This window comes from Rhineura floridana, chromosome 1, assembly GCF_030035675.1.
Source record: "Rhineura floridana isolate rRhiFlo1 chromosome 1, rRhiFlo1.hap2, whole genome shotgun sequence".
Taxonomy (NCBI): Eukaryota; Metazoa; Chordata; class Lepidosauria; order Squamata; family Rhineuridae; genus Rhineura; species Rhineura floridana.
Genome location: NC_084480.1, coordinates 58,842,602 through 58,869,821, shown reverse-complemented (window position 1 = coordinate 58,869,821; position 27,220 = coordinate 58,842,602). Strand labels below are relative to the sequence as shown.

At 42.4% G+C, this 27,220-nt stretch overlaps 1 protein-coding gene across 14 annotated transcripts in view; it reads right to left on the bottom strand.

Moving 5' to 3' along the window:
• Positions 1–27,220, bottom strand: part of ADGRV1 (adhesion G protein-coupled receptor V1) — a 432,032-nt gene that overhangs the window by 219,777 nt on the left and 185,035 nt on the right. For 13 of the 14 annotated variants that reach the window (XM_061622202.1, XM_061622203.1, XM_061622201.1 and 10 more), the window contains 10 exons: positions 26,790–26,939; positions 20,353–20,826; positions 18,413–18,556; positions 16,908–17,079; positions 9,073–9,208; positions 7,683–8,530; positions 6,795–6,912; positions 5,116–5,287; positions 3,459–3,701; positions 170–577 (listed from right to left, as the gene is read on the bottom strand). In XM_061622202.1, coding sequence (XP_061478186.1) covers positions 170–577; positions 3,459–3,701; positions 5,116–5,287; positions 6,795–6,912; positions 7,683–8,530; positions 9,073–9,208; positions 16,908–17,079; positions 18,413–18,556; positions 20,353–20,826; positions 26,790–26,939 — 2,865 coding nt within the window. The remainder of the gene's footprint in view (positions 1–169; positions 578–3,458; positions 3,702–5,115; positions 5,288–6,794; positions 6,913–7,682; positions 8,531–9,072; positions 9,209–16,907; positions 17,080–18,412; positions 18,557–20,352; positions 20,827–26,789; positions 26,940–27,220) is intronic. The other variant, XM_061622198.1, reaches the window with a different exon arrangement.

The window sequence follows — 27,220 nt, the reverse complement described above, 5'->3', positions numbered from 1 at the left end:
TACAAAAGACTCAGCTACCTCTGTTTTTAGAATCAAAGCAACATTTTTGTTACAGGGTCATAGCTGCTGTTTATTATTTTGATCAGTTCACATTCCCCAAAGAGTAACTGCACCCACATCCAATTCTAGGGACGATTCATCATGGACAAAGGACCATCCAGATATGTACCTTATCAATGATGTGCATCACAGCAGCAAGCTGCTCTTCTGTACTTTCTGTGACTACTTTAATGTTTAAGTAGTGGAGAACCCTGTTCAAAATGATGTCATCAAGTGGTTGGGACAACTGATCTGTCAGACCCCAGACTGCCTGAGAGTTTGAATCAGATACAATGGTGATGTTGGCAGTACCATAGATGTCATCAACTCTGGCACCTCCAGTAGGATTGAAAAGCACAGCCTGGAAACGTTTAGGAAATGGATTTAAGGATCCAGTATCTGGAGTCAGTATTATATCCAGAACAGCATTTCTCTGCCCAGATTCAAAGGATAACGTTCCTTCAGATCGGGTAAAATCTTGCCCAGAAATGGCTGGTGATATCATTATGTGGCCAACAGCTTCTGGTCTCATCAGCTCCTTGAAATCAAGAAACAAAGCTCTAGGTCAGAATGAAATGATATTCTGCAAAAACAGATTTGCTTCAAATTATGAACATTTTAAAACACATGTGTAGAGTTTTAAAGTTTTTATCCTGGCTTCATATAAAATGAACCAGGGCAGCTCACATACAAGAAATATAGCGAAAAAAATGGCATCACAGACTTTACAACAAAACAACATCAACAAAAAAACCCCAAGCAAAAGCGGCACTAAAACTCGCTTAGGGTTAAAAGTCTTTAAATAGTCTGGGAAAGTAAAAGGGTCTTCAACTGACAATGATGGATGACAACAAATACCAGGGGTGGGCAACTTTTTTATCCCAAAGGCCACATGCAGGTGGCGAGGGTGCAGTCACGGGCTGCATGTTAGTGAGCATGGCTGGAGTCAGCCACAAACACACACACTGACATACACTCATCCACATGAACATACGCACACTCACTCACACACTCATGAGGAGAAAGATGTGCATAAATGACCTTCCCTATGCTTCTTGTTCCCCAAACACAAGCATTGTACCCTAGCCTGTTAAACAGCTGTTTGGCAGGCTTGAAAGCCATAATTTAAAAGGAGAGAAGAAGCACAGGACCCTCCCTGCATGCCTTCTTCTCTATTTAAACTGTGCTTCATGACCCACCAAACAGCTGTTTGATGGGCCACGGATACATGACTTAAATGGAGAGAAAGACATGCAGGAATGACTATCACCATATGTCTCCCTCCCAAACACATTTGCATTCCCCCAGTCTGCTAAACAGCTGTTTGAAAAGCTTCTGGCATGAGTTTAATGGGGAGAAAAAGGTGTAGGGATGACCCTCCCTGCCCACCTTCCACAAATATAATGCCTATTCCAGCTGCATACAAGGATTGCTGGGGCAGCTGTCAGTCCTGGCCAGTCTGCCTTGGCATAGGGGTGAAGCATCAGCACTCCACCAGAGTATGGGGCAACTGTTGCCACTGCTCTAAATGCTGATTAATTAATTAATTAATTAATTTCTTAAACTTATATACCGCCCGACTAGCAATAGCTCTCTGGGCGGTTAACATAAAATACAATAAAATTACAGAATCTGATACAACAAGCATATAAAAACTACACAATCTAAAACCAAGTTACAAACATTTAACTAAGATTAAAATGCCTCAGAGAAGAGAAAGGTTTTAACTTGGCGCCGAAAAGATGATAGTGTCAGTGCCAAGTGTACCTCCTCGGGGAGACTGTTCCACAATTTGGGGGCCGCCACTGAGAAGGCCCTAGATCTCGTCACCACCCTCCGGGCCTCTCTATGCGTCGGGACCCGGAGGAGGGCCTTCGTAGTAGACCGTAGTGTACGAGCCGGTTCGTATCGGGAGAGGCGTTCCGACAGATATCATGGTCCCGCGCCGTACATAATGAAGTACATTTGCTGGTCAACTAGAAGCTATAACAGTTCAGCCATCCTGGATAGAAGTCCACTTGAACCAAACTGCCTGTTCTTCTCTAAGTAAACCAGTGTGGTCGGTTACTTATGTGAGCCAACAAATCAGAGAATAGTTACTAGCAGAAACAAGCATTTATTTGCTCCTTCCAGATGGCTCAGCAAGACCAGTAAAAATGAAGAAACGGAGTGTTTTCTAAAAAAAACCCAACCTAAAAATATTTTCAAGAAAAGGAAATATGCAAACTCTGGGAATGGGATAAGGATCTCAAAGCAAATTCTTCATTCTTCCTGCCTCCCCTTTGACTTCCTTTCCATAATCTCCTTCATGCTTTGGCACCCTGCCCTGCATGCTTAAGACCATGGAGGTTTAGGGTGTATGAGCCCATCCAGGCAAGTGATCAACTACCTTCAATTCTCATAGTTTAATTCTTATGTATTAGTGTCATGACGTTGTGAAAATACCCTTTTTCCTAACAAGAATGTGAAAACTGTCACAGTGCTATGTTTGAGAGAAACACGCATATATATACACACACACAATTGTTTAATACAGTATCTCCAGAAAATACACTCAGACACAGAGGAACAATGCAAGTCTGAGAAAATAACTCAAAAACTTTTGTACTGAACCAGACCATTATCCCATGATAAAATCAAGCTCTTTCTCCCAAATGCTAATCCTTATATTGCCAAATGGCAGAATCCACTAACAAGAGAGAGTTGTTACAGCTGAAGCCAGTGAGCCAAGGTCACTATTTACATTGGTAACAGCAACAGTGTGGCGCAGTTGATGAAGTGCTGGACTGGGGAGACCTAGGCTCAAATCCCAGTTTAGCCATGAAATGCCTAGGTCACTATTCTTCAACCTTGGGCCCCCATATGTTCTTGGACTACAACTCTCATAATCCCCAGCCAGCTTAGCTACTCATCAAGGGATCATGGGAATTGTAGTCCAACAAGATCTGGGGACCCAAAGTTGAAGAACACTGGTCTAGGTGATGTGGAACAGTCACTATCTCACAACCTTTTTCTGCATCTTCTGAAAAGGATACCAATGATTCCAATGAATGAAAAAAGAGGTGAACTGGTCCATATTGGTTTACCGAGAGAAGAACAGGCAGTTCTTCTGGAACTGATTTAAACTGGCTTCCATCTGGCATGGCTGAATTATTATAGTTTCTAGTCAACCAGCAAATTTACATCATTCATCAGCAAAGTTTGAAATTCACTGAGCAGCATACTATAGAAGATCACATTTTGATGACTTCAGGTGAGAGAGATTTAATCCAATAATGAGGAATGAAAAAACCCAAGCTGCTACAAAATACTGCTGTAATTTATACTGCAGGAGTTTTGCAAAAAGTAAATATCTGCTGTTTCTTCGCATTAGTGAAGAAATGAAGATGATATTATATACATTCATGCTTTAGTCCTACCTGTGTAGTGTAGCCAACTGAGATGGCAAGAGCTGTGCTAGAATCTCTAATCACCTGGAGACTTATTAAAGTGGTCTTCTTATGAGCCACAGCCAAACGAGACCCTACAGCAAAGTAGAGCAAACCCCGAGGAGAGTCACTTTCTGGGACTATTATGTAGGCAAATCTGGCACTATTGTTCAGTTTTGCTCCTGCACCCACTTCATAGAGCTCCACAAAAAAATATGTTTCAAATTCAGGTACCTGAAAATCAAAAAGGATATTCAGAGCACTGTAACTACTGATGCCAACAAGAATATGTCATAAAATACACTTTTGAATAGTGTTTTGCTATATTAGGGAATATATTTGTACACAGTGCTTTTCAAATTAAGGGATCATCTCCACAAAAACTCCTGAGACTGACTAGTCCTGAAAGCAATTTGTGTGAATATGTCTGTCATCCTGCATACAGCAGCTCTTTGGAATCTGAGTTCGCTGTTTACAGGATCTTCTGCTCCTTTCTCATCTAAGCCATTCACATAGCCCATTGGCATGAGAATAATTACAGCCAGCATCCTGAGGCTATAAAAGCATGCCATGTAAATGAGCCCCTCCTTTGAAACAATCATAACAAACACTACTTTTATGTTCTTTTATCCTTGGTTCAAAGTATAATTCTCTCCAAGTTTTAAATGTGTACTAAAAAGAAAAGGAACTGGAATGAAACATTCCCAAAATGTTTCAATTTTCAAACTGACATTGATTTTAAGGCACTTGTACATGAAATTGCACATCCAAAAAAATTTCTGATGACAAAAATTCTCTATTACATATTATATATTGGTGTGTATCTCCTTTGAAAGTATTTCAACTCTCTAGAATACTATGAATGTAGGGTTTTACAGGATATTTGATATACTATTTTTAATTTTTAAAAATGCAGTTGAATTAATCTCTGGTTTTTCAGTAAAATCATTTGAAATATCTGTGATTTCACTTTAAATCACAAGCTTCACTCCATGGAAGTAGCCTTTATTAATTCCAATACAAATATGCAGACTGTGAGCAGTGAGGCCACATTATTCAGGGAGAAGGCAGAGAGGAAGGAGTTCCAAGGATCTTCCTTTTGGGGTGTGTAGTTTAGAAATCTTTGAGCCAAATCTTAAGGCCATTTGAGAAGCACACTTTTGGTACTGAACCATTGGAAGCTGTAAGGGAACAGCCAGGTTGTGGGGCCAAACCTCAGGAAGGGGTTTTGATTTCAAAAAGGAATATACCTTTTTATAACATGACAGCATCCCTAGCAGCTGCTACAAGCATGACAGAACAGAACCGGGTGGGGAGGCATCCACCCCATCCTATAGTGCATGCATGCTAGTCAAGACCTCCTCTTTAGGTGTGAGCAACAGTTCAATGGCTAAAGCTCCAGAATTGTCCAAAGTTAGCTCTGTACAGATATAGAATCTCATTAGTGCCCTCCCTAAGTGTCGGCTGATGCTGTTTCAGAGCCAATAGCCCAGTGATAGTATGATGATGCCAGCAAGGAAGTACCTACTTCCACAGTCTCCCTGTCCCCTAGCTACACCCTACTGTTTCCCTTTGTGATTGAGGGGGTACTTGGGGAACATGGAAAAATGTTATATCTCTAGGTGACTAATTTGATATAAGTACTCACATTATCAGTCTTTATCTCAATAGAAATGTTGCATTTTGTTTGACCAGCATTACAAGTGGTAACCCCTAAGACAGCCATCAGCTCATTTGCCAGATTCGTGCCATCCTTCTGCAGGACAACAGATGTTCTATTAAAGGTCACACGCCAAGAGATTTTCACGTCTTCAAAAGCTCTATCAACAAAGCAAACCAGAATAAATGCACTGATAGAGACAACCATTGGGAAAGCTTATACCCTCATACACACATTCCACACATATATTTTCTCTTGCATTCCAAATTTAATAATGCAAAACATAGTGTTTCAAAGAAAGGGAAAGAATTTCTTTTTATGGCATTACTTCCTAAGGCCTCTGATATGTCTTACAAAAGTCAACTGGATTTAATTTGTAGGCTTCATCTACACCTTCAGTTATGTCCTTAAGAGGTTTCAAAGCTATGGCCTTACATTGTTCTCCCTTGTCTCCTTGGTAAGATAAAAACGGTTTAGACTTCTCCATAGTTAACCAGCCAAAGTAAAGATGAGAAAGTCAGCTGGTGGCATTCACTGTCATCTCAGACGTGTGTACATGCAGGTTAAAAGAAAAGGCACTGAGTAGGACTATGTAGATACTAGGAGAGAGGCATTAGTGTCAGCAAAAGGCACATGACAATTTAGTGGATATCCAATGGCAAATGCCAGCTGCTGCAACCAGGGGGAAGAATCTACCAACTGACTGGCTTGTACAAAATGCATTCAAAAATTCAGGAAAGGGATGAAAGAAAAGATGGCCAACTTCTGTAAAGTGCCACATCTAAAGTGCCTTATATTTTGAAATATAAGGACCAGACCCTGTTTCAGAGAAGATGCTGAAATAAAGTCCTTAGTAATATTTTATTTATTTATTTATATCCCACCCTTCCTCCCAGCAGGAGCCCAGGGCGGCAAACAAAAGCACTAAAAACACCCCCAAACATCATAAAAACAGACCCCAAAATACATTAAAACAAAACATCCTTAAAAACATGTTTTTAGAAAGCTTTGAAGAATCTTAAAAAAGAAAAGGTGGAAAACATATTGTTTTTTTAAAAAGGTTTAAAAAAATATTAAAAAGCAATTCCAACACAGAAGCAGAACTGGGATAAGGTCTCAACTTAAAAGGCTTGTTGAAAGAGGAAGGTCTTCAACAGGCGCTGAAAAGATGACAGAGATGGTGCCTGTCTAATATGGCTTGCCCAGGGCCAAATCTGACTGCCTTTGGGTTTATAATGGACTAGATTCCCACGTATGTGGAAGGAAGAAAGGTTACTTTTGAGCCTGAGATGAAGCAAAGTCTGAACCCACAACTTCCAACCCTAACCAACTGACCAATCCATTGCACCTTTTAATGAAGTAAGCAGTAAATCACAAGTGTGTGCAAACAGGAAGGAAATTAATTTCACATCTCAGCTATTATGTATATGTTAGGTTGATAAAGTGTTTAATTCTCTCATTTCTGTTCAGTTATGGTAGACTGACTGACTGAAATCATATTCTAAATTTATGAGGCAAGTTTGCCAAGTTGCAATAGAGCATCTGAAAGTCAAAGATTTATGAAAAAAACTCCATGAGAACTTTTTCCACCAACAGCAGCATCCTGATTTCAACACAGCACATTATGACATTTGGAGACAGCACTTTTGACCAGCCATTGTTTGCACCTATTCGGTTGCCGGGTGACAATGAGTTGCACTTTCCTTTTCTCAGAATCTTCATCAAGCACAAAGCCACTTTGTGCCTCTTCACTAAATCCCAGAATTCCATTTTGAAGATCATTTCCTGGATGAGAAATGAGAAATGGATCATCCAAAATTATTAAGAAGCAAATTATATTTCCCAATCAGTGTTCCATTCCTTAAGAATTCATGCAGAAACGATATTTAAGTGAAACTGAGAAGGTATTAAAACATGGATTTAGAAATTGAACTATTCCTATATTTTATAGTTAATCCTGCCATTGGAATTTGTGTGTGTGTCTGTGTGTGTGTGCGTGCATGCATGTGAGTGTGTGTGTACAAACACTCACATGCTTTGTGCTTACGCTACAGTAGAAGCAGATATTTTTATCATTGTGGTTCCACTGAAATTGTTGGTGAAAATGTATTTTGCTAATTGAACAATCAATCATTTAAAACACTGTATTATATTAGGGGTGTACAGGGTCCCAAGATTTATCTTGTATCTGATTTTTTAAAAAAAAAAATCGGGGCTCTCAGTCCCCTACGGTCACTCCTATGGTGTGAACTTTTAAAATACATTGCAAAAGGGAAGTAGGTAATGGGGTGTCACAATTATTTGAAAAGTGAGAGTCACGTTAAAACACAGTTATACAGTGCACAGAAAATAAAAGAAGACCCTTCTCTCTGCTCTCTCTATCTCTCCCCACTGTGAAACTTTACTGTTAATTCCTTAGGCATAGGGACCTGTCTTTTTCACTTATAGTGTCCCTACAAAGATCAGTGCACAATTATGGGGCTGTATAAATAAATAATAACAACCTCACTTAACAGCATTTCAGTTATTTATTGAATCCATGAAAACACAAGTACCTTTGATAATAATTGTGACAAAACCTGAAAAACCGTATTCATCCACAGCTTGTGTAATCTGAGCTCCACCTTGAGGGTCAGAGAGGATAACATAAAACATTTCTTGTCCTTCAGGCTCATCATCATCAAGAATGCTGATAGATACTTGGCCTTCTTGTTCCCCATTCAGCAATGTCACAGACAGAGCCTGCTCCTCAAAATCTACTCCTTCAATTGCCCAGGTTAGATTAGAAATCCCAGAGACAACCTCAAATGGGAATGTATCTGCCCCACTCTGAGCATTTATTCCACCAAACGTTTTAACAGTTACTGAGATATTTCCCACATAACCCAGAGCCCTTCTAATATGAACCAGAACTGTGTTGGGTGTACTGTTATTGGATTCTTCTTCAGTGTAAATAATAGGTGGTCCAAGACTTAAGATTCCATGATGGACATCACTGGCCAATAAGATAACTGATGCAACACTAAGCTCTGGATTCAAACGTGGATTCAGGATCGGGTCAAACGGATGAGTAGAAACAACTTCCACAGATGTTAAATTCACAAAAAAGATTTCATCTCCTTCTGAAATGCTGTCATCAATTATCAAGATTTCAAGCACACCATCAGTCTGAAGGAGTCCAAAAACAAGCTCTCCGTTATGAACGGGTTCAAAGTCTTCTAGTGGTTTGGCACTTCCTGCAGTCGTCTTATAGAACAGTTTTGTGAGGTTGCTCTGGTAACCAAAAAGTCTTTGTATATATAATTTGACCATTTGTACATCTTCTCTCACTAAAACGTTACTTGAGTTAGGGGCAAATTGGAAGATTCCCAGTGGCTCAATTTCAGCAACAGTGAAACCTGATCTGAAACAAAAACAAATATGTGGAATTGCATTTGGAAAGACTTGGCTAAGTACAACCACAAACAAAAATGGCTCACCCTACCACTTCTGGCTCTTTGAAAATCATCTTTCTCCAACCTTAGATCAAAGTGTCATCTTTTTTTTAACAACTGGAACAACTAAAAACAAGGGTGCAATTAAAACAACAACCTGTGTGTGTATTAGATCCATCTGAAACTTCTCTCAGGCTGAAGGAGGCTTAAATTATTTGTACTGGAAATATTTTACACACACACACAAACAGATACCTATACATGGACAGAAAAATATACAGAGATTCTATACACATTCGTATAATGAATACTCTGAAGGCAAGTTATACTGTTTTTTTTGTGAAGCTATGAGCTCTGGCCCTGTAAGGTGCCTAAATGGAAAACAAGTGAGCTCCTCAGTATTCTTTGTATGAATGGGGAATAGAAGTGCAATTTAATAAAGAAATGAGATCAGTATTTTTATTGCCTATATCCAGCTACTGAATAGCAACTGATGAATAACCTTTCTTACCTCAGATGAGCTCCACCAGATACATTGCAATACACAGCTGACAGATGTACAGCAAATGCTTCAGGAATACTTAGATTTGGTATAATATGAAAGAAAATGGTTCTGCTTGGTTCACCATGGGAAAAAGTAACAATGCCTGAAAAAAGAAAGAATTGTTGAAGAACTACTGGATTGAAAAAATAGAAGCAACTCCACACTGAATCATAAAATAAAATGAATTTATGCTAATCTGAATAAAGTTATGTACAACCTTAATGAATAAAAGCATCACTTCAATTCTGAGCATCCCTAGCAAGACATAGCATTCTTGAGAATTCTTAAGAATTTTGTCTCCTCATCTGTTACTGCAGATAGGATATGTGCAGTCTTCGCAGTTGTATATGATTAAAGATCATAGAGATTTAAGTTTTAAAAAGTATTCTGAAGGAAAAGGCCACACAGAGGATAAACAACAACAAGAAATTTACTATCACTAAAGATATGAAGAGAACAAAGCCCACAGCATGGTGCTGTTTGTAGGCAAAACTGCAACTCAGAACTGAGACAAAATTGCCACAGCCTGGGACAGACTCAGCAGTTCCTGGTATGGCAAGCCTGGAGGGCCAAAACACAACAAGCCCCCGTAGCTCTCATAGTCCTGAAGATACTTGGGACGAGCCCTAATGCGGGTTGATCGGAGACAGTTTTGCATCAAAGCTGATAGTGCATCACCTAGTTCCCTGTTTGGCTCTAGTTCATGCAGGTCCACTTCAGGGTCCAGGCACAACTGCTCTTGTCAGACATCAGGAACAGCCGCTGGCTCATTTTCTCTTCCCACTTGAGTATTTCCAGCACCTTCAGAGAGAACTGACGGAGTTGGGCTTCGTCCTCTCATCTGGTCCACATGTCGACTAACACATGGCCATCTGGTGTTTGAGCCCTGTAGGACAATGGGCCTGTGGCTTGGGCCACAGTGGCAGAAATCCACGTTTCACCAGCACCATAGTTCGTGACATACGCAGGGGCACCTGGGGTGAACACCCGTGCAGTTTCTTGAACTGCAACAGACTCCCTTGGTCAATCCTCGGTCAAGTCAGGGTGCATCCGATCAAGCAGAGTTGTTAATTGTCTGTTAATTAATAGCTCAGCTGGGCTCCTTCCAGTTGTGGCACAAGGTGTGATGTATTGTGTCAGGAGAAAACTTACAAGGCGTTGGTCCCAGTCACCTTCTACAATCCATTTCAATGCATCCTTTGCTGTTCTGACCATCCTCTCAGCCTGGCCATTGATTGCTGGATGAAAAGGGGCTGAAGTGACATGCCAAATTAGTTCATTATCCAGCAAAGTGTGGAATTCCACAAATGTGAACTGGGCCCCATTGTCTGAGACAATGGTGTAGGGCAAACCATGTATTGTGAAAAGCCTGCGTAAGGTCTTGATAACAACACAGGACATCATTGATGATACAGAAACCACTTCTAACCATTTGGAGTATGAATCAACAACAATCAAGAATGTTTGTCCCTGGAAGGGGCCTGCAAAGTCGATATGAAGCCATGACCATGGCATTTTTGTCGATTCCCATGGGTGCACTGGGGCATGTGGTGGACCTAGTCTTGAAACCTGACACTTCTCACATCTCTTGATGCATTCTTCAATCTCGCTGTCCATCTTGGGCCACCATACATAGCTGCACCCCAGAGCCTTCATTCACACTATACCAGGGTGTCCAACATGTAGGGCCTCCAATACCCAATGTCTCAACACAGTAGGAATGACAACTCTATTTCCCCACAGGAGATATCCCTTGTGCAGTGAAAGTTCATGTTGTTTGGATACAAATGGTCTGAATTTCTCCTCAAGCTTCCCTAATGGCAACTGGGTCCTTGGATGATGCAGTGGGCAATATTCCCAGGATGGAGGAGTGGTTCCAGTAATGACTCTAACAACAGCATGTCCAGCAGAGGAGTTTCATCAACCCCAGCAGAAGGGAGAGGGAGGCGGCTTAAATCATCAGCATGGGCAATGCTCCTGCCAGGCCGATGTTGCAAGGTGTAATTGTATGCATTCAGGAAAATTGCCCACTGCAACATGTGTGGAGATAATATTTGAGGCATCTGCTGGTTAGGGGCAAACAATCCCAATAATGGCTTGCGGTCAGTAGCAATCGTGAATGGTCGACCATAGACATAGTCATGGAATTTTTTACATTGGCTACAATAGCCAGAGCCTCCTTATCAATTTGGGTATAATTCCATTCTGTTGAAGACATTATTCTGGAGTAGAAACCAATAGGCACCTCACGAGAGTCCTCAAGGTTGTGGCTCAGGACAGCTCCAATACCATATGGAGATGCATCACACGTGAGAATCAAGGGCTTCTGTTCATCATAGTGCACCAAGACGCTGTCAGACGATAACAGGTGTTTTATAGCATGGAAAACCTCATCATGCTGTGCTGTCCACTGCCAAACAGCATGCTTGTCAAGAAGGTGATGCAATGGTTCTGCTATTGTAGCCTTATGTTTCAAGAATGTGTGATAGAAATTCAAGAGGCTCAAGAAAGCTTGGAGTTCCTGTTATTAAGGGGCACTGGGGTTTCATGAATTGCTTTACATTTCACTGGGTTAGGTCGAATGCCAGCAGCATCAATACTGTAGCCAAAGAATTCAATTTGGGAAACACGAAATATACATTTCTCATGCTTGGAGACCAGCAACAACAAAATGGTGCAGTACATCCTGCACTCGTGTGGCAAGTTCAGCAATGGAGTTGCCGGCAACCAATACATCATCTAAATACAGTATGGCATCTGGTACTACTTTAAGAGTGTCCTCCATTAAGCTCTGAAAAATTCCAGGGGCCACAGAAACACCAAACAGAAGATGTTTTACTCTGAATGCTCCACAGTGAGCATTCTCTGAGCATCAGCAGTAGCATCATCCACAGACAGTTGCCGATAGGCCTGGGCCAGGACAAACTTCGCAAAAAAAAATTCTTGTGGAAGTGATGCGAAAAGTTGACTCACTGCTGGGATTGGATATGGATGCTGATGCAGGGCTTTATTAATAGTACACTTGTAATCACCACAAATGTGGATGTCACCATTGGCCTTCGATAGAGTGACAATGGATATCTCCCATGTAGGGTGTGTCACTGGCTTCAAGATGCCTTGCCTGAGGAGGTGATCAGGTTCAGCATCAATCTTTGTTCGCAGTGCGACACACAACGGGGTTTCATACGGATGGGGGTCACAGTAGGATCCAAGAACAACAAAATAGGAGGCCCCTTGTATTTCCCAAGACCTTTATCAAAAACAGCTTTGAAATCATTTAGGATGCTATCCCATAATGATTCACCAATCTGGTGGACCCCCATGAGAGCAATGCCCAATGGCTCAAACCAGTCTAAGCCAAAGAGACTGGTGCGATGCCCTTGAGCAACCAACAACTGTAAAGTTCCATGGAAAGTTTGGTAATGCACCTCAACTTCACAGATGCCCTTTATTGGAACCTGATTTTCCTGGTAATCAGTAAGGTTGGAATGGAAAGGGACAATTTGTGTGTCCCCACAAGGAAATATTTGTTGGTAAGTTTCCGATGAGATAATAGTATAATCTGAGCCCGAATCAACTTCTGGGGTGCATGGAGTGCCCTGGATGGTGACTGTTTATTTATTTATTGATTAATTAATTATATTTCTATACCGCCCAATAGCCGTAGCTCTCTGGGCGGTGCACAACATAAAAACATCCAATATACAAGTAAAAACATATATCAACAACTTAAAAACAATATACCAAAAGTAGTAGAACATAATTAAACATATAAACAACTACAATACAAGCCTAAGAATATTAAAAACCTATTAAATCAGTTAAAAGTATTAAGATGTTAAGATGTTAAGTAATTAAGATTACTAAAATATTAAGAGCGTAAGTGCAAGTGTAGGTGTTACAATAGATGTTAAAAATGTTAAAATGTTGTTAAAAAGCCTGGGAGAACAAAAAGGGTTTTACCTGGCGCCGGAAAGACAGCAATGTTGGCGCCAGGCATACCATAGTTTGGGGACCACCACAGAGAAAGCCCGTTTTCTTGTTGTCACCTTCCGGGCTTCTCTCTGGGTGGGCCCCCGAAGGAGGCCATTCGATGTTGAACATAGAGTACGGGTAGGTTCATATCAGGAGAGGCGTTCCACCAGGTATTGTGGTCCCAAGCCGTGTTACCTTCACCTCCCTCACATTGGTGGAGGACTGCAACCCTAGCTTGATGTGGTTAATCACCTCCTCTGCATTGTCATATGTGGAAAACTTCTGTACAGTGTGTGTGGTACTGCTTTGTGTCCTTGGTGTTTTCCCTTCCAACGCACTCCTGGGGGTGGCTACTGCCACTTTGGCTTGGCATACTTGCTCAATATGCCCAACTTTTTGACGATACCAACACTGTGCACCTCTGAAACAGCAGGCATGCCGTTCATGGGATCCGCCACAGCTCTTACATTTCACTGGAGAACCTTGTCTGGATCTTGGAGGTCCTGCAGCACCTACTCTGGTTGATGAGCATTTGCACTGCAGCTTGTGGATCTCTAGAAATGGTTGATTTGAATCTTTAGCCAGCTGGGTTTCTGAACAGGGTGAGTTTCTTGCCAAGTGCACTTCTCGGGTGCTTGCTGCTGCTGCTGCTGCTTCTGTAGCCAGAGCTTCCTCTAATGAAGTCTTGAGCGTGAGCTGTCCTTTTGCAAACCAGTGCTTTTGCAGGCCCTCATCACGCAACCCACAGACCAGGCGATCACGCAGCATCTACTCAAGGTTTGGGAAATTGCAGTGTTTTGCCATGCATCTAAGTTCAGCAACATGCAGTGACACACTCTCTGTTGGGCCCTGATTTTGTTTGTAGAAAAAATTAAGTTGTGCTATTTCAGACAGTTTTGGAGAGAAATGTCCTTGTAAAACATTCAGGATTGCCTCATAAGATGTATTAGCAAGTTTTGCTGGTGCTAGGAGGGCCTGGGCTAGGTCAAAGGTGTCTAGCCCACAGACACTGAGTAACACAGCACACTTCTTCTCTGACTCTGTAATGCCATTTGCTGCCAAGTAAAACTCCAGCCTGGCTGCATAACCTTCCCACTTGCTGGGGCATGCAGGGTTAAATTCTTCAAGATACCCTTGGGTGGCCATGTTCCACAAGATACACCCTGACGTGGAGTGCTTTACAGTGGTTTCCACAAGGCCCAAGCTGATATCCTAATCCACTCTAAGGAGAAATGTTCTCTCCCTTTCAGCCTTTAATGCATGAAGAAACACTCTGTGTGCCTCACAGTATCCCATCTTCATCACCAGTAAAAAGTATTCTGAAGGAAAAGGCCACACAGATAGGGTTGCCAGGCCCGGCCTCCAAGAGGTCTTCTGTATCTTTAAAAGTTGTGCAGGGGAAAAGGAGGATTCCACCTTGTGGTTTTTCCCACTACACTGTTGCAAGAACACCTGCACTTGGCTGACTTCCTCTTTTCCTAAAGATACAGGATCAGTCTCAGGCCTTGAACCTGGCAACCCTACACACAGAGGATATACAACAACAAGAACTTTGCTATCACTAAAGATATGAAGAGAACAAGGCCCACAGTATGGTGCTGCTCATAGGCAAAACTGCAACTCAGAACTGAAACAAAGCTGCCACAGTGTTGGGTGTTGTTGTTGGTGGTGTTGGTGTTGGCAGTGGTGTTGGTGGTGTTGATGTTGTTGATGTTGTTGATGATGTTGATGTTGTTGACGATAATGATGATAATGATGATGATGATGATAATGATGATGATGATGATAAATAACAATAACAATAATATCCCACCCTTCCTCCCAGTGGGAGCCCAGGGTGACAAACAAAACACTAAAAGCACTTCAAAGCATCTTAAAAACAGACCTTAAAATATATTAAAACAAAACATCTTTAAAAACATATTAAAACAAAACAACTTTAAAAAAATCTTTTAAAAAAGAAAGCTTTAGAAAATCTTAAAAAGGAATTCCAACACAGATGCAGACTGGGATAAGGTCTGCACTTAAAAAGCTTGTTGAAAGAGAATATGAACCTTCTGATAAGATGGTATCTGCAGGAGCCCCTCACCTACAGACCATAGTGATCAACTGGGTAGATAAGGGGTAAGATGATCTTTCTATCCTGGTCCCAAGCTCTATAGGGCTTTATACACCTAAACCAGAACTTTGAACTTGGCCTGGTAGCTAATGGGCACCCAATGCAATTCTTTCAGCAGTGGGGTAACATGTTGGTGATATTGTAAAACAGTGTCTCTGATACCCATCTCACTAAATAGGCTGAGATGAATGGTCAATAGTATCAAAAGCCACCGAGAGATCAAGTAAGAATAACAGGATTGCACTCCCTCTGTCCTTCTCCTGATACAGGTCATCCGTCAGGGCGACCACGGCTGATTTAGTCCCATAACCTGGTCTGAACCCAGAATGGAATGGGTCAAGGTAATCTCTTTTATTCAAGAGCACCACAACCCTCTTGATCACCATTCCTAAAAAGGGGGTATTGGTGACCGGGCAGTAATTGTCACAAACCAATGGGTCCAGGGTGGGTTTTTCAGTAGCTGTCAGATCACCACCTCTTTCAGGGCAGTTAGGACCACTCCCTCACACAAAGACACATTGACCATACTCTGGATCCACTCGGCCATACCGCCTTGGCAAGCTTTAATAAGCCAAGAAGGACAAGGGTCAAGAGGACACATTGCTGGACACATCATCACAAGCACCTTGTCCACATCAGGCCGCATTTACTGAAACTGATCCCAAGAGGTTTCAGCAGATGTTGCACTGGACATCTCATTTGAGACTGCGGTAGATATGGATGGGGCATCAAGATTGCTACAGGGGCAAGCAACTTTACCCTCAAAGTGCCTTGCAAACAATTCACAGTGCATTTTTAACTGGAAAATGTGTTACAAATGTCAGAAAAGTGTGCAATTCAATGGATAATTGCATTTAATCTGTGTAGTGGTCTGGAAGGTGCAAATTAGGTCAGTACACTAAGATATGAGGAGCAAATGAAATTCTTCTCCAGTTCTATGTCCAAGCATAAAGTAATTCCCTATAAAATGTTTGTTTGTTTTTGCTAGACTATGAAAGGCAGCCAGTTATTTCTGCTTGGATTTTCATTAAGCTATTTTATTCTTGGAAATTGCTGTGCATCTATCAAGGAGATTCCTCTGAGTTTTGTGCAAAAACCTGAATGTGACATTTTTTAAAGAGAAAAATATTTTTTCTTTTAAAAAATATAAATTATGAGGAAGTAGATGAGCAAGAACCCTACAAACAAAATGGGGAAAAAATTATAACAATGTGAGGGACAAATCCTTTAGCATGGGATTCCCCATGCACCATTTGTTTACAATTCAGCAGCAGTTATGGGCCACATCCTACAAACCAACAATGCTGAACAACTTCATATTATGGTCTGCACTACAGAAATGTCCTAAGGTGGCCAGGGTAATTAAGAACTTGAGAGATAAGCTAAAGAGAGTTTGTTCTATTTGGCTAAGGAAAAAAACAAAGTTGAGAAATGGATGTGACAGACAGACATATGGGAGAAATCAGAAGGGAGATTCCTGTGAGGCAAAATTCAATTTCTAATTTTCTGAAGAGAACAAAATGAAAATAAAAGGGGAGGCAGAGTCGTTGAGGAAGGCAATTCTCTTCTGCCTTGAGGATGATCTTACCACAGTCTCTTTTGTTCCAAAATGTTTATCATACTTCTTGAATCTGTCTGCTGTCCCTGAGGGGGAGTATATCCTATCATGTCAGGGTTATCCCCCTTGGGGCAAAATGGAAGCACTCACCAGAAGCTGGTGTAATATTGCCTGGGTGAAGGGACTCTGGAGTAAAGCCAGGTGGATATCCAGAACTCCACATTACTGCGATGGAGCCATATACTCCTTTCCGAGTGATAAGAGCTTGGGTTGTTCCTGCTGTAATATTTGTAAGTCGTAAGATAACAGAATCAAAGGCAACCTATCAGGACACAGAAAGATATTATTATTGCCAGAAATGTGCGGTCTTACAGGTACTTATCCTTTGGCAGCAGCCCCATGATACTTAAAATAAATTTATCTTTGTGTATCAAATAATCATATATAAACTATTGCTGCCACTGGAAGCATCATGGACTGTTTTGACAATAAATCTAAATCCCAGAATGTGTACATATAACTCTGGAATACATCTCAGGCCCCATCTGCACTATACATTTAAACAGAGCTTGGAAAAGTTACTTTTTTAAACTTCAACTCCCATTAGCCCCAGCCAGCAGGGCCACTGGATTGGGCTGATGGGAGTTGTAGTTCAAAAAAGTAACTTTTCCAAGCTCTGCATTTAAAGCAGTATTATTCCACTTTAAACAGGCATTACCTTCACAGAGCTAAAATTCCCAGACTGGTTTAACAATCAATCCCACATCCCAGATAACTCTGTTTAAAGTGGTATGGTACTGCTTTAAATGTTTGGTACATGCGGGCCCTTACACTGCTGGGGCAATGTATTTTTCCACACATGCATGTTTTATTAATCAACATAGTTGCACTCATAGAAGGTACAGGTAGAAAACAGAATATAGTGGGCCATCTCCCCTCTCATAAAATATAATATCTAATGAAAATCTGCTGAAGTAGTTGATAGAATTTGGAATCATATAATGAAAACAATTTCTTCTTTTCAAAACTGAATAATAGTATTTGGGCCATATAAATCAACAGCTTTGCTCTTTGCACATACTGCTCCCTAAATGCACAGCAAGCAAATACAAGCATATATTAAATAAAAACCCCACATTTTTACATTTCTACGTTTAGCACAGTGGGGAGGGGAGTCCAGCTGGGAGTCCAGAGTCTGTGAGTTCAAATCCCCTCTCATGTCTCCATGGTGTAAAGGGCCAGCTAAAGATCACTGCCACAGTGAGTGGCTCAGGGATTACATGCCCTGCCACCTGTGCAGCCGCGGGCAAACTGCATAGTCCCAATGAGCTCAGTTGCCCCCCAGCTGGCACTTGCAGACAAGGAAGGGGCTGGCTTGTGCAACTGTGGCAAGCTGAGCAGGCCCTAGCCAGGTGGGTAGGACTAGGCTCAGGGGGAGGCAATGGTAAACTCCCTCTGAATACCACTTACCATGAAAACCCTATTCAAAGGGTAGCCATAAGTCAGGATCGACTTGAAGGCAGTCCATTTCCATTTTTCACATTTATAAATAATTTGTTTAAATGCTTCAGCTAGTTAATTCTAACAATACTCTATCCATATTAACAGCTTTGATCTGTCCTCTGGTGGTACAGATGTTACACCGCTGTACTTACCTGAGAATTGGCAGCTTCTTTGGGAACTGGAACAGAGACTGACATTGCTGTCTCTAAAAGTTTAGGCACAATATTGGCACTAATATTAAAAAGAGTAACGTTGTTCAATTCCAGAGTGAAATTCAAGCCCAAGAAGAGAAATACCTGAAAGGAGATCATCATTTATCTGATAGTTATCAGCTAGCAAACAATAACTAAGTGGACGACATTCAAACAACATACCCTCAAGGTGAGAACTGTTTTAACCATGCTGGTTTGCAAAACCTTTTCCAAAAGAGCAATAGAATATAATGTTAAAATTATGAATAATGGCAGATGGTAGCATATTCAAGCCAGAAATCTTGAACTTCGTCCTCAATCTTTATTTATTGTCTGTAAGTTGAATATAAACTATAATGAATTATTTTTCAATGTGCAAGGAGGGTTGTTGAAAGAGAGTGTTCAACCATGCAAACCCTCACCTGAAGCAGCCTAAGAAAAGTTGAATGTATAATCAGGCCTCAAGGCAGACTTTTTCCCCCAAGGAAAGGAAATGCGCCCTAAAAAGATTCTGCAGCATAAAGAATCTGCCACTGGAAATAGAAAATCATCAGGAAAGAATTTTATACTGCAGGTTTTCTTCAGGAAACGTTTGCCCTTCAGTACTGAATATGAAAAAGCTACTTCTCAAGGACTGTTATTTAAAGAGCTTTCTTGGGAGTAAAGGTAGGATCTGTCCATTTTGGTTCTCTTTATTTCCCATTTTTCCATTCTTAAATTCAGTTCTCCACATTTCTGCAGCAATTTGTGATTTTTTTAAAAAAAACATCATGAAAATTCTGCAGCATTTTAGTTAAATTTTTCCTAATAAACACATTTTGTATGCAGTTTTGATTAATGTACACATTTTGCAGGCAATTTCTCCTAATGTAATGCATTTTGTATATTATTTTCACTATTATATTCATTTTGTGCACATTTTCCCCTAATAGTTGCATTTTTGTAAGCAATGGTTGGAGAACTGCATCAGAAAATTTGAATAATTTTGAAGAATGGCTGTGCTTTGGTCCTCACATTGTTTTGGAAAGTGAAATTTGATATATTTGGCTATATATGCAACCTGAATAGAATTTCTCCCCCATCCCTACTTGGGAAACAAGGTTTTCCTCCATATGGTAAGTAAATCTCTGGTGTTGCACAGGCATTCCCTCTCTATTGCACATGTCAAATTTCCCTTTTGTAAGGTTCTGGGCACTGCAGCTTAAGAAGGATACTGACAAACTGGAATGTGTTCCAGAGAAGGAAAGACTGGATGAGTTGCGTATGTTTAGCATGGAGAAGAGATGATTAAGAGGTAATAAAATAGCAATTTTCTAATATTTGAAAGACTGTCACATAAATGATAGAACAAATTTGTTTTGTGTTCCTCCACCAGGCAGGACTCAAAACCAGTTGGTGCATATTATAATGGATTCAGAGAAGACATCGGGAGGAACTTCATGATGCTACAAAGTGTTCAGTAATGGAACAGAATGCATCAAAAGTTGGTGGACTTCTTTGTTAGGGGTTTTTAAACAGGCTAGATGGCCACCTATTAGGGATGCTGTAGCAGCGTATTTCCTGTATTGGCATGTTGTTGGACTAGATCAGGGGTGGCCACTTTGTGGCTCTCCAGATGCTGCTGAACTACAGCTCCCATCAGTCTCAGCCAACACAGCTCATGGTCAGGGATGATGGGAGCTGTAGTCCAGCAGCATCTGGAGAGCCACAGAGTAGCCACCCCTGGACCACATGATCTTTGAGATCCTTTCTCACTCTGATTCTGGAAAATGGGGATCTTCTATGTCTATAGAGCTTTGGATTGCAGCCTGGCCTGTAATAGACACTGGCCACAAAATAATGCTGTGTTGCTTACTCAAATGAATTTCAAGGGCCTTGCAAGGTGATGAGAAAATACAGACCTGGGTCCGTATTGGCACTGTCTTCACTCCATAACTGGAACCTGCTTTAATTAGCAGATGTCCCATTGCGTTGGCTGGCATGACTAGATTGTCTTCAGTGTGAGATGAAATATGATACTCCACAATCACATCTGCAAAAGTCCCTGCATGACGAGTTATATTAATCTGGATGTGCCGGCTCAGATCTTTCTCCACCAGTACTGACTGCTTTTCAGAATACAAGGCAAATACTCCATGGGGATCATCATTTGCAAAGACAGTGAATCTAGAAGTGCTTTTCTTCTGATCCACATCAGCTCCTCCTTCCACTGAGGTAAGCTGTACCACATAATGCTCATCTATTTCAGGAACATTATCAGGCAACAAGAATATAACAATCTCAGATGTCCTTTGCTCATCAGGAATTACAACAGAGCCACTGGTAATAAGGAAATCATCTGTAATATCTGAATCACTACTTAGTTCCCAGTGAACCTGAAATAAGCAAAAGAAATAATTCAAAACCTGGTGAGATCTTCATACATTTTACACATTAGTTAATTTTAACAGTAAAATATGTCACTCTGAAAGAAATAAGCACACTTCTCTGAGAAACACTCCACTCCCCCATCATAATAACAGCCCTACATGAAGTTTGTGTTTATACATGCCACAACCTTCCAAATAATTTTAACAAAGAGACATTTGGTCTTACCATGAAACATTCTTCTCTGTGCATGTCAAAGATTATCTCATGTGGGCAGCTAGTTCCACCTAGCGGTTGAAGGAAGAAAGGGTGATGTTCAATTTTGCAGGGACTTCTGGCTCTCTGAAGCTACTTGCTACAGTTCTTGATGACAAGCCAACTAGATGAGTAAAAGACATAACAGCAACACATATCTGAAGAAAAACAAACAGCACTCATACACTCTCTGCTAAAGGCACACACTGAAATAATGATGGCAGCCCAGCCCTCCTAGGGAGTGGCCCTGATACCATCTTTGACATGCACAGAGAAGACCATTTCACGGTAAAACCAAATGTCTCTTCTCCTGTGCATGGACAGATGATCTCAGGTGGGATATACCAAAGCTGACCCATGTAGTCTGTAAGACATTATTGGTCTGAGAGAACATGGTGTAGCACTCTCCTCCCAAAGGCTGCCTCAGCGGACACATAAGTATTTATTTTGTAATGCCTGATATAGGAGTTAGGAGTAGCCCATGTAGTCACTCTGCAGATCTCCAGGAGAGAAGCATTGTAGGAGAATGCTGCTGATGTGGCTGCTGTCCTAGTGGACTATCTTGGCCGGGCGGACCAGCCTCAAGCAAGCAAATGCCAACATGATACATGGTTTAATCTACCTGGCTAGTGTTGAGGTGGAAACCTTCTTCCCTAATGAAGCTGGGAGAAAGGACACAAACAAGCTATCTGTTTCGCGGAAGAGTTTTGTTTATGAGATATATACTTTTAGGGCTCTTCGCACATCCATTGAGTGCCATGCCTTCTCTTTGGGGTGGACTGGGTAAGGACAGAAACAAGGAAGCACAAGCTCTTGTTGACAGTGAAAGTTAGACAGCACTTTAGGATGAAAGGAAGGGACAGTGCGGATAAACCATCTTGTAAGGAAGGAGATGACCTCATTGATACCCATTTTCCTAGGGAATATCTTCTTCTGCAACCAAACAGAAAAGGTCTTCCATGTATCCTCGTATATCCTAATGGTCGATGGACATTGAGAGGCCATCACTCTCTCCACTACTGGAGATGGAATGCCCTTCCTCAGCAGATATCACCTCTCAACTTCCAGACATGAAGCGCCAGCCACCCTGGGACTGGTGGAGAAGCTGCCCTTGCAATAGCAGGTCTTCCCTGAGGTGAATCTCCCAAGGATGATCAACCGATGGGTCGAGGAGTTCCAGGAACCAGGATCTCCCTGGCCAAAATGGGTCTACCAGTAGAACTGTTGCCATCTTGGCTCAGATCTTTGGATCAACCTGGGAATAACTGGAAGTGGTGGGAAGGCATACAATTGACCTGGAGGCCACTGGGACATCAGAGCATCTATTCCCTCTGCCTTTGGCATTGCATATCTGGTGAAGAACCTTTTTACCTTGCAGTTGAAATGAGTGGTGAACAGATCCACTTTGACTCTTCAAAAGCAAGCTACGATCTCCTGAAAGACCATCGGGTGAAGTTTCCATTCTCCTTGATGGATTTTCTCCTGACTCAGCCAGTCTGTTTGACCATTGTCCTCCCCTCTCAGGTATTCTGCCAGGATTGAGTCCAGATGTGCTTCCGCCCACTGAAACAGACATCAGGCTTCCCTCTGGAGGTGAACTGAGCACGTGCCTCCCTGACAATTTAAATGAGCTTTGGCTGTCACTTGGTCTGTTCTGACAAGCACTGTTCCCAACTGTCTCCACCCCGCGGAGTGTCTCAGTGCTAGACAGATTGCATGAAGTTCCAGAAGACTGATGGGGAGTAAGGACGCCTGTAGTGACCAAGTGCCTTGGACCATCTGGCCATCACATATGGTCCCCCAGCCTATAAGGCTGGCATCCAATGTGATGAGTGTTTGTGGTGGATCCTGAAACAGAACACCCTTTTGCAGATTGGGTTTGTGTGCCCACCATAGTAGGGACTGATGGACCTCCGGTGATAGCGTTAACCTCCAGTGTCACCTGGCCACTATCTCCCTTTGGAAAGGGAGCAGCACCCACTGGAGGGGGAGAGAGTGGTGATGTGCCCAGGGAGTAGTTTGGAAAGTTGAGACCATCAGCCCTAGAGCTGCTGCAAGTTGCATGAGGTCCACTGATGGGGAGGTAAGAAGATGTGACATTGCTGTGCGTATCTTGTTATTCTGTCCTGTGCCAACCTTATAACTCCCTGCTCGAAGTCTATTGTGGCTCCCAGCTGTATTATGCAACAAGATGGACACAACTGGCTCTTGGCATGATTGATCAATAAGTCGTGGTCCTTCAGACAGGCTAAGGTGACCTGCAGATCCTTCCAAGATTTGTGAAGTGATGGGGACTGAATTAGGAAGTTGTCCAGATAGGGAAAACCATGAACTCCATGTGTCCTGAGGTATGCTACCAGGGTAACTACGATCTTGTGAATATCCTGGGGGTGGATGACAGACCAAAGGGCATGGCCCTGTATCGGAAGGGGTTTTCCACTACTGCGAACCTGAGGCAGCACGTGTGAGGTGGAAATACAGGGACATGTAGGCAAGCCTCCTTCAATCAATTGAGGTGAGGAAGTCTCCCTGTTTCAGGGCCTCCTTGATTGTCATCAAGGTATCCATGTGAAACTTGTGTTATGTTACGTACTTGTTCAAGTTCTTCAGGTCAAGTACAGCTCTGAACGAACCGTCTTTCTTTGCAACTGTAAAGAAGAGTGAGTAATTTCCCAAAAATCTCTCCCCTGTAGGAACTGGTTCTATTGCTGCGATTTGCAACAGGTGAGAAATTGCCTGTTGAATCATCTCCCTTTTGTATGGAGACATAGAGATGGGGAATGGCAGAGCTTGGAAAAGTTACTTTTTTGAACTACAACTCCCATCACCCCCAGCCAACTTGGCCACTGGATTGGGCTGATGGGAGTTGTAGTTCAAAAAAGTAACTTTTCCAAGCTCTGGGGAATGGTATGAACTTTGGAGGAGGGGGTTTGAGAATTCCAGATGGAGCCCATACTGGAAGGTGTGCAGCACCCATTGGTCTGATGATATCTCCCTCCATCGATAAGCAAACCGTTGGAGGCAGCCTCCCATCGAAGTGGTGCTGGCATCAGAATTTATGTTTATTTACTCACGATTGGGTTCCAAACCCAGATCTGTTGGAGAAATGCTGTTGGCCCTTGCTCTGGTTGCATTGTCTATTCCAGAAGGGGCAGCTGGACTGGCTATCCTTTGTCCTTCCAGATGGCCTGGAGCCTCGAAAGGACTGGGATATTTGGTAAGGGTGGAAGGATCTCTGAAAGGATCTCCTGTCATCCCTTTTCCTGGTGGAAGGCATTGACTTATTCTATTCCTTAGATTCCAGGACACCTGTGAGGGTGCCGGCACTGAACAACTTGCCTCCGATGTAGGATTCTGAGGCCAAATTAGAGTGGGCCGTAGGATCCGCCTCCCAATGGTGCAATCGAAGGGTCCTTCTAGTAAAAACACCAGCCAGTGTCCTTGCTGAAAATTGCATGGCATCCATAGATGCATCTACCATGAAGGTCACCACCTGAGAAAGTTTCAGTAGGGACTTGCAGACTCGAACTGGGTCCTGCTGCAGACCATCCAATAAGTTTTCTGACACAGAAGGGAAGCTTTTGCAAATACTGAGGAAGCCAACGCTGCCTGAATTGATAATGCACTAGCTTCAAAGATTCTTCTGAGACCCTGATCCATTTTGTGTTCTGTAGGGTCCTTAAGATGGGCATCTGAGTCCTTTTGGTTCAAGGACAGATTTAATAAATTCACTATGGGGGCGTCTACCAGTGGGACTTTCATCTGATCCATAATCTGTTGCTCCAGCATATAATATTTGTTAGCTATTGGAACTGACTTCTTAAATTGCAATGGAACATCAAACTCAGATTTGATCACCTTGGGCAGTAATGACAGGAGTTTAAGTACCCTTGACTTGGGCTTTGGGTCCAGACACACAGCTGATACTCTAGGTGCTGAAGGGGCTGGAGGATCTTCTAAGGAATTTAAATTAAGTGCTTCCATTGTCTTGCACAAGAGGGGAAGAAAGTGAGCTTCTTGAAAGATCCTGTTGGTAGAGACCTCTTCAGATTCTGAGTCCCCACTCCACTGTTCTTCATCTAGGACAATTAACTCATTGTCTGGGTCTACACTGTGACCTTCCAAACACTGAGGGTGTCTGCCCTGAGCAGTGGCATGGGGGTCCGGTGACATAGGTGGTGGTCTTGTGATTGAAGATGTGTATGACAGGGTGGAATTCTGCACCCGTTGTGTCCTTACAGGGGGCTGGATGGATATGCTTGTGGCATCCTTGTCCTCTTTAGAAAGTTGCATGGGAACTGAAAAAGCAGACAGGTCTCTGGCTAAGTCCACTAACAGGGATTCCCTCAGTTGTTCCTTCAGTTGTTGTAGCATTTGAGGTGAAAACTGTAATTCCAGTGGCTGAGCATGACAACAAGAAGGTTGGAGTTGGGTGAACCCCCCCCCAGGCTCCTGAAGGGATGGATGCTGCACAGGACCTCTTGAAATCCTGAAAAGATCTCAGGAGAAGACCATGTGGAGAAAATGTAGTTTAAGGATAGAGGAGGTTGTCCCCCTTCCACCTAAGAGAGGGGTTCCTGGTCTCTGTGACCTGCAGACGGAACTGTGAGTGTCTTGCAAAACAGCTCCACATCTATTGCCATCCTCCTCCCTGACAGTGAGTTCCCACCTATTTCTTTCTGAAGCTAAGTCTTCTAAAGCCACCCTGCCCACTAATAAACATGCCTTAGCCACCTCCTGCCTACTGGTGGTCGGGAGGTCTATCGCTGACTCTGCACCTGAAATAATTGATATGGTTGTCTGTGATGCCTGGCGGTCTGGGATGGGCAGGAGTGGTTTTGCCTTTTTGGCAGGAACTGCGGATTTCACAGTTGCCTTTCCCATTGGGATCAACCAACGCTGCGGGGCTTACAAGGACAGAAACAATATGGTGGCCGGTAGCCAATGCTGCACGGCTATAGGAGGGTAGGCGGCAAGATGGCTGCTGGTGGCCAAAAACTGCTCTGTTGGGCCTCTTGCAGCCTCAGATGAGATGGCACAGGCAGCATGGGGGGGAGAAGCTCCCACAGTCAGATCAAGGCTGCCAGGGCTAGTGGGGGGGGGAGCCAAAGCTGCTAGTTCGGAAGCCACCAGGGCTAGCAAAGGCCACTGCTTCTAATGATGCTAAAGCAGCTGCCAACTTCAAAACTGGCGTGGCAATGTAAGGTCTCAAGCAGAGAAGGGCAGTCTTCCTTTGAAACGCTATGGGGTTTTTTTTAAAGAGACACTCACAGGGATGGAAAACAGAACACCAACACCCTGAAACAGAAGGAATAAGACACTAAGGAAGAACAAACCTAACACAGAAAAATACAGACCTGAACCAAGAAGAGCAGAGAGCAGAGTCAATCATCTTTGGTGAAGGCAGAAAGAAAACTATAGCAAGTAGCTGTGGAGTGCAGGAAGTCCCTGCAAAATTGAACAGCACTCTTTCTGCCTTCAACCGCTAGATGGAGCTAGCTACCCAACTGAGATCATCTTTCCATGCACAGCAGAAATATATATATTTAAAAATCCAAAACACCCAGAAATGTCAGTTAAGAACATCAGGAATCTAACATATATAGAACGGTATCTACTTATGATCTAATCCTTATAGTCAGAGTGAGATTTAATGAGCTGTTGAAGACTTCAGATTACACTGTTGTACAAAAACAAGTACTAAAAGTAAAAGTACCACAATGTTTCCTATGGTGCCTTGAATTCGCTTTATGAAAAGCACGATACGCAGTGGCCCTTTGGATGCTGATGGCTCCTCATAGTACTTTGGGGATAACGATTCAGGAGCAAACTGCACAATTCCATTGGGATCACCAAACTTCAGAATCTACAAATTTTACAACAGTATATAAGCATCATAATTGACTTTCCTTGTTTGTGGGGCACATTGTTTATGCAACAACTTGTGAAATATTAATTCCATGGTTACATTTTGTTTTTTTAAAAGTGGCATAAGGTCAGGTCCCAAGGAACAATGCAGCTAGTTTTGCATGCTAAAGGAGACTTTGGGCTTGTTTTTCTTGGACAGGAGGTCCTCATATCACATGGAGAAAAACACACTTGGGAAAGTGAGAGTTTTTCAAAAGCACTTTGTGATATGAGATGGCG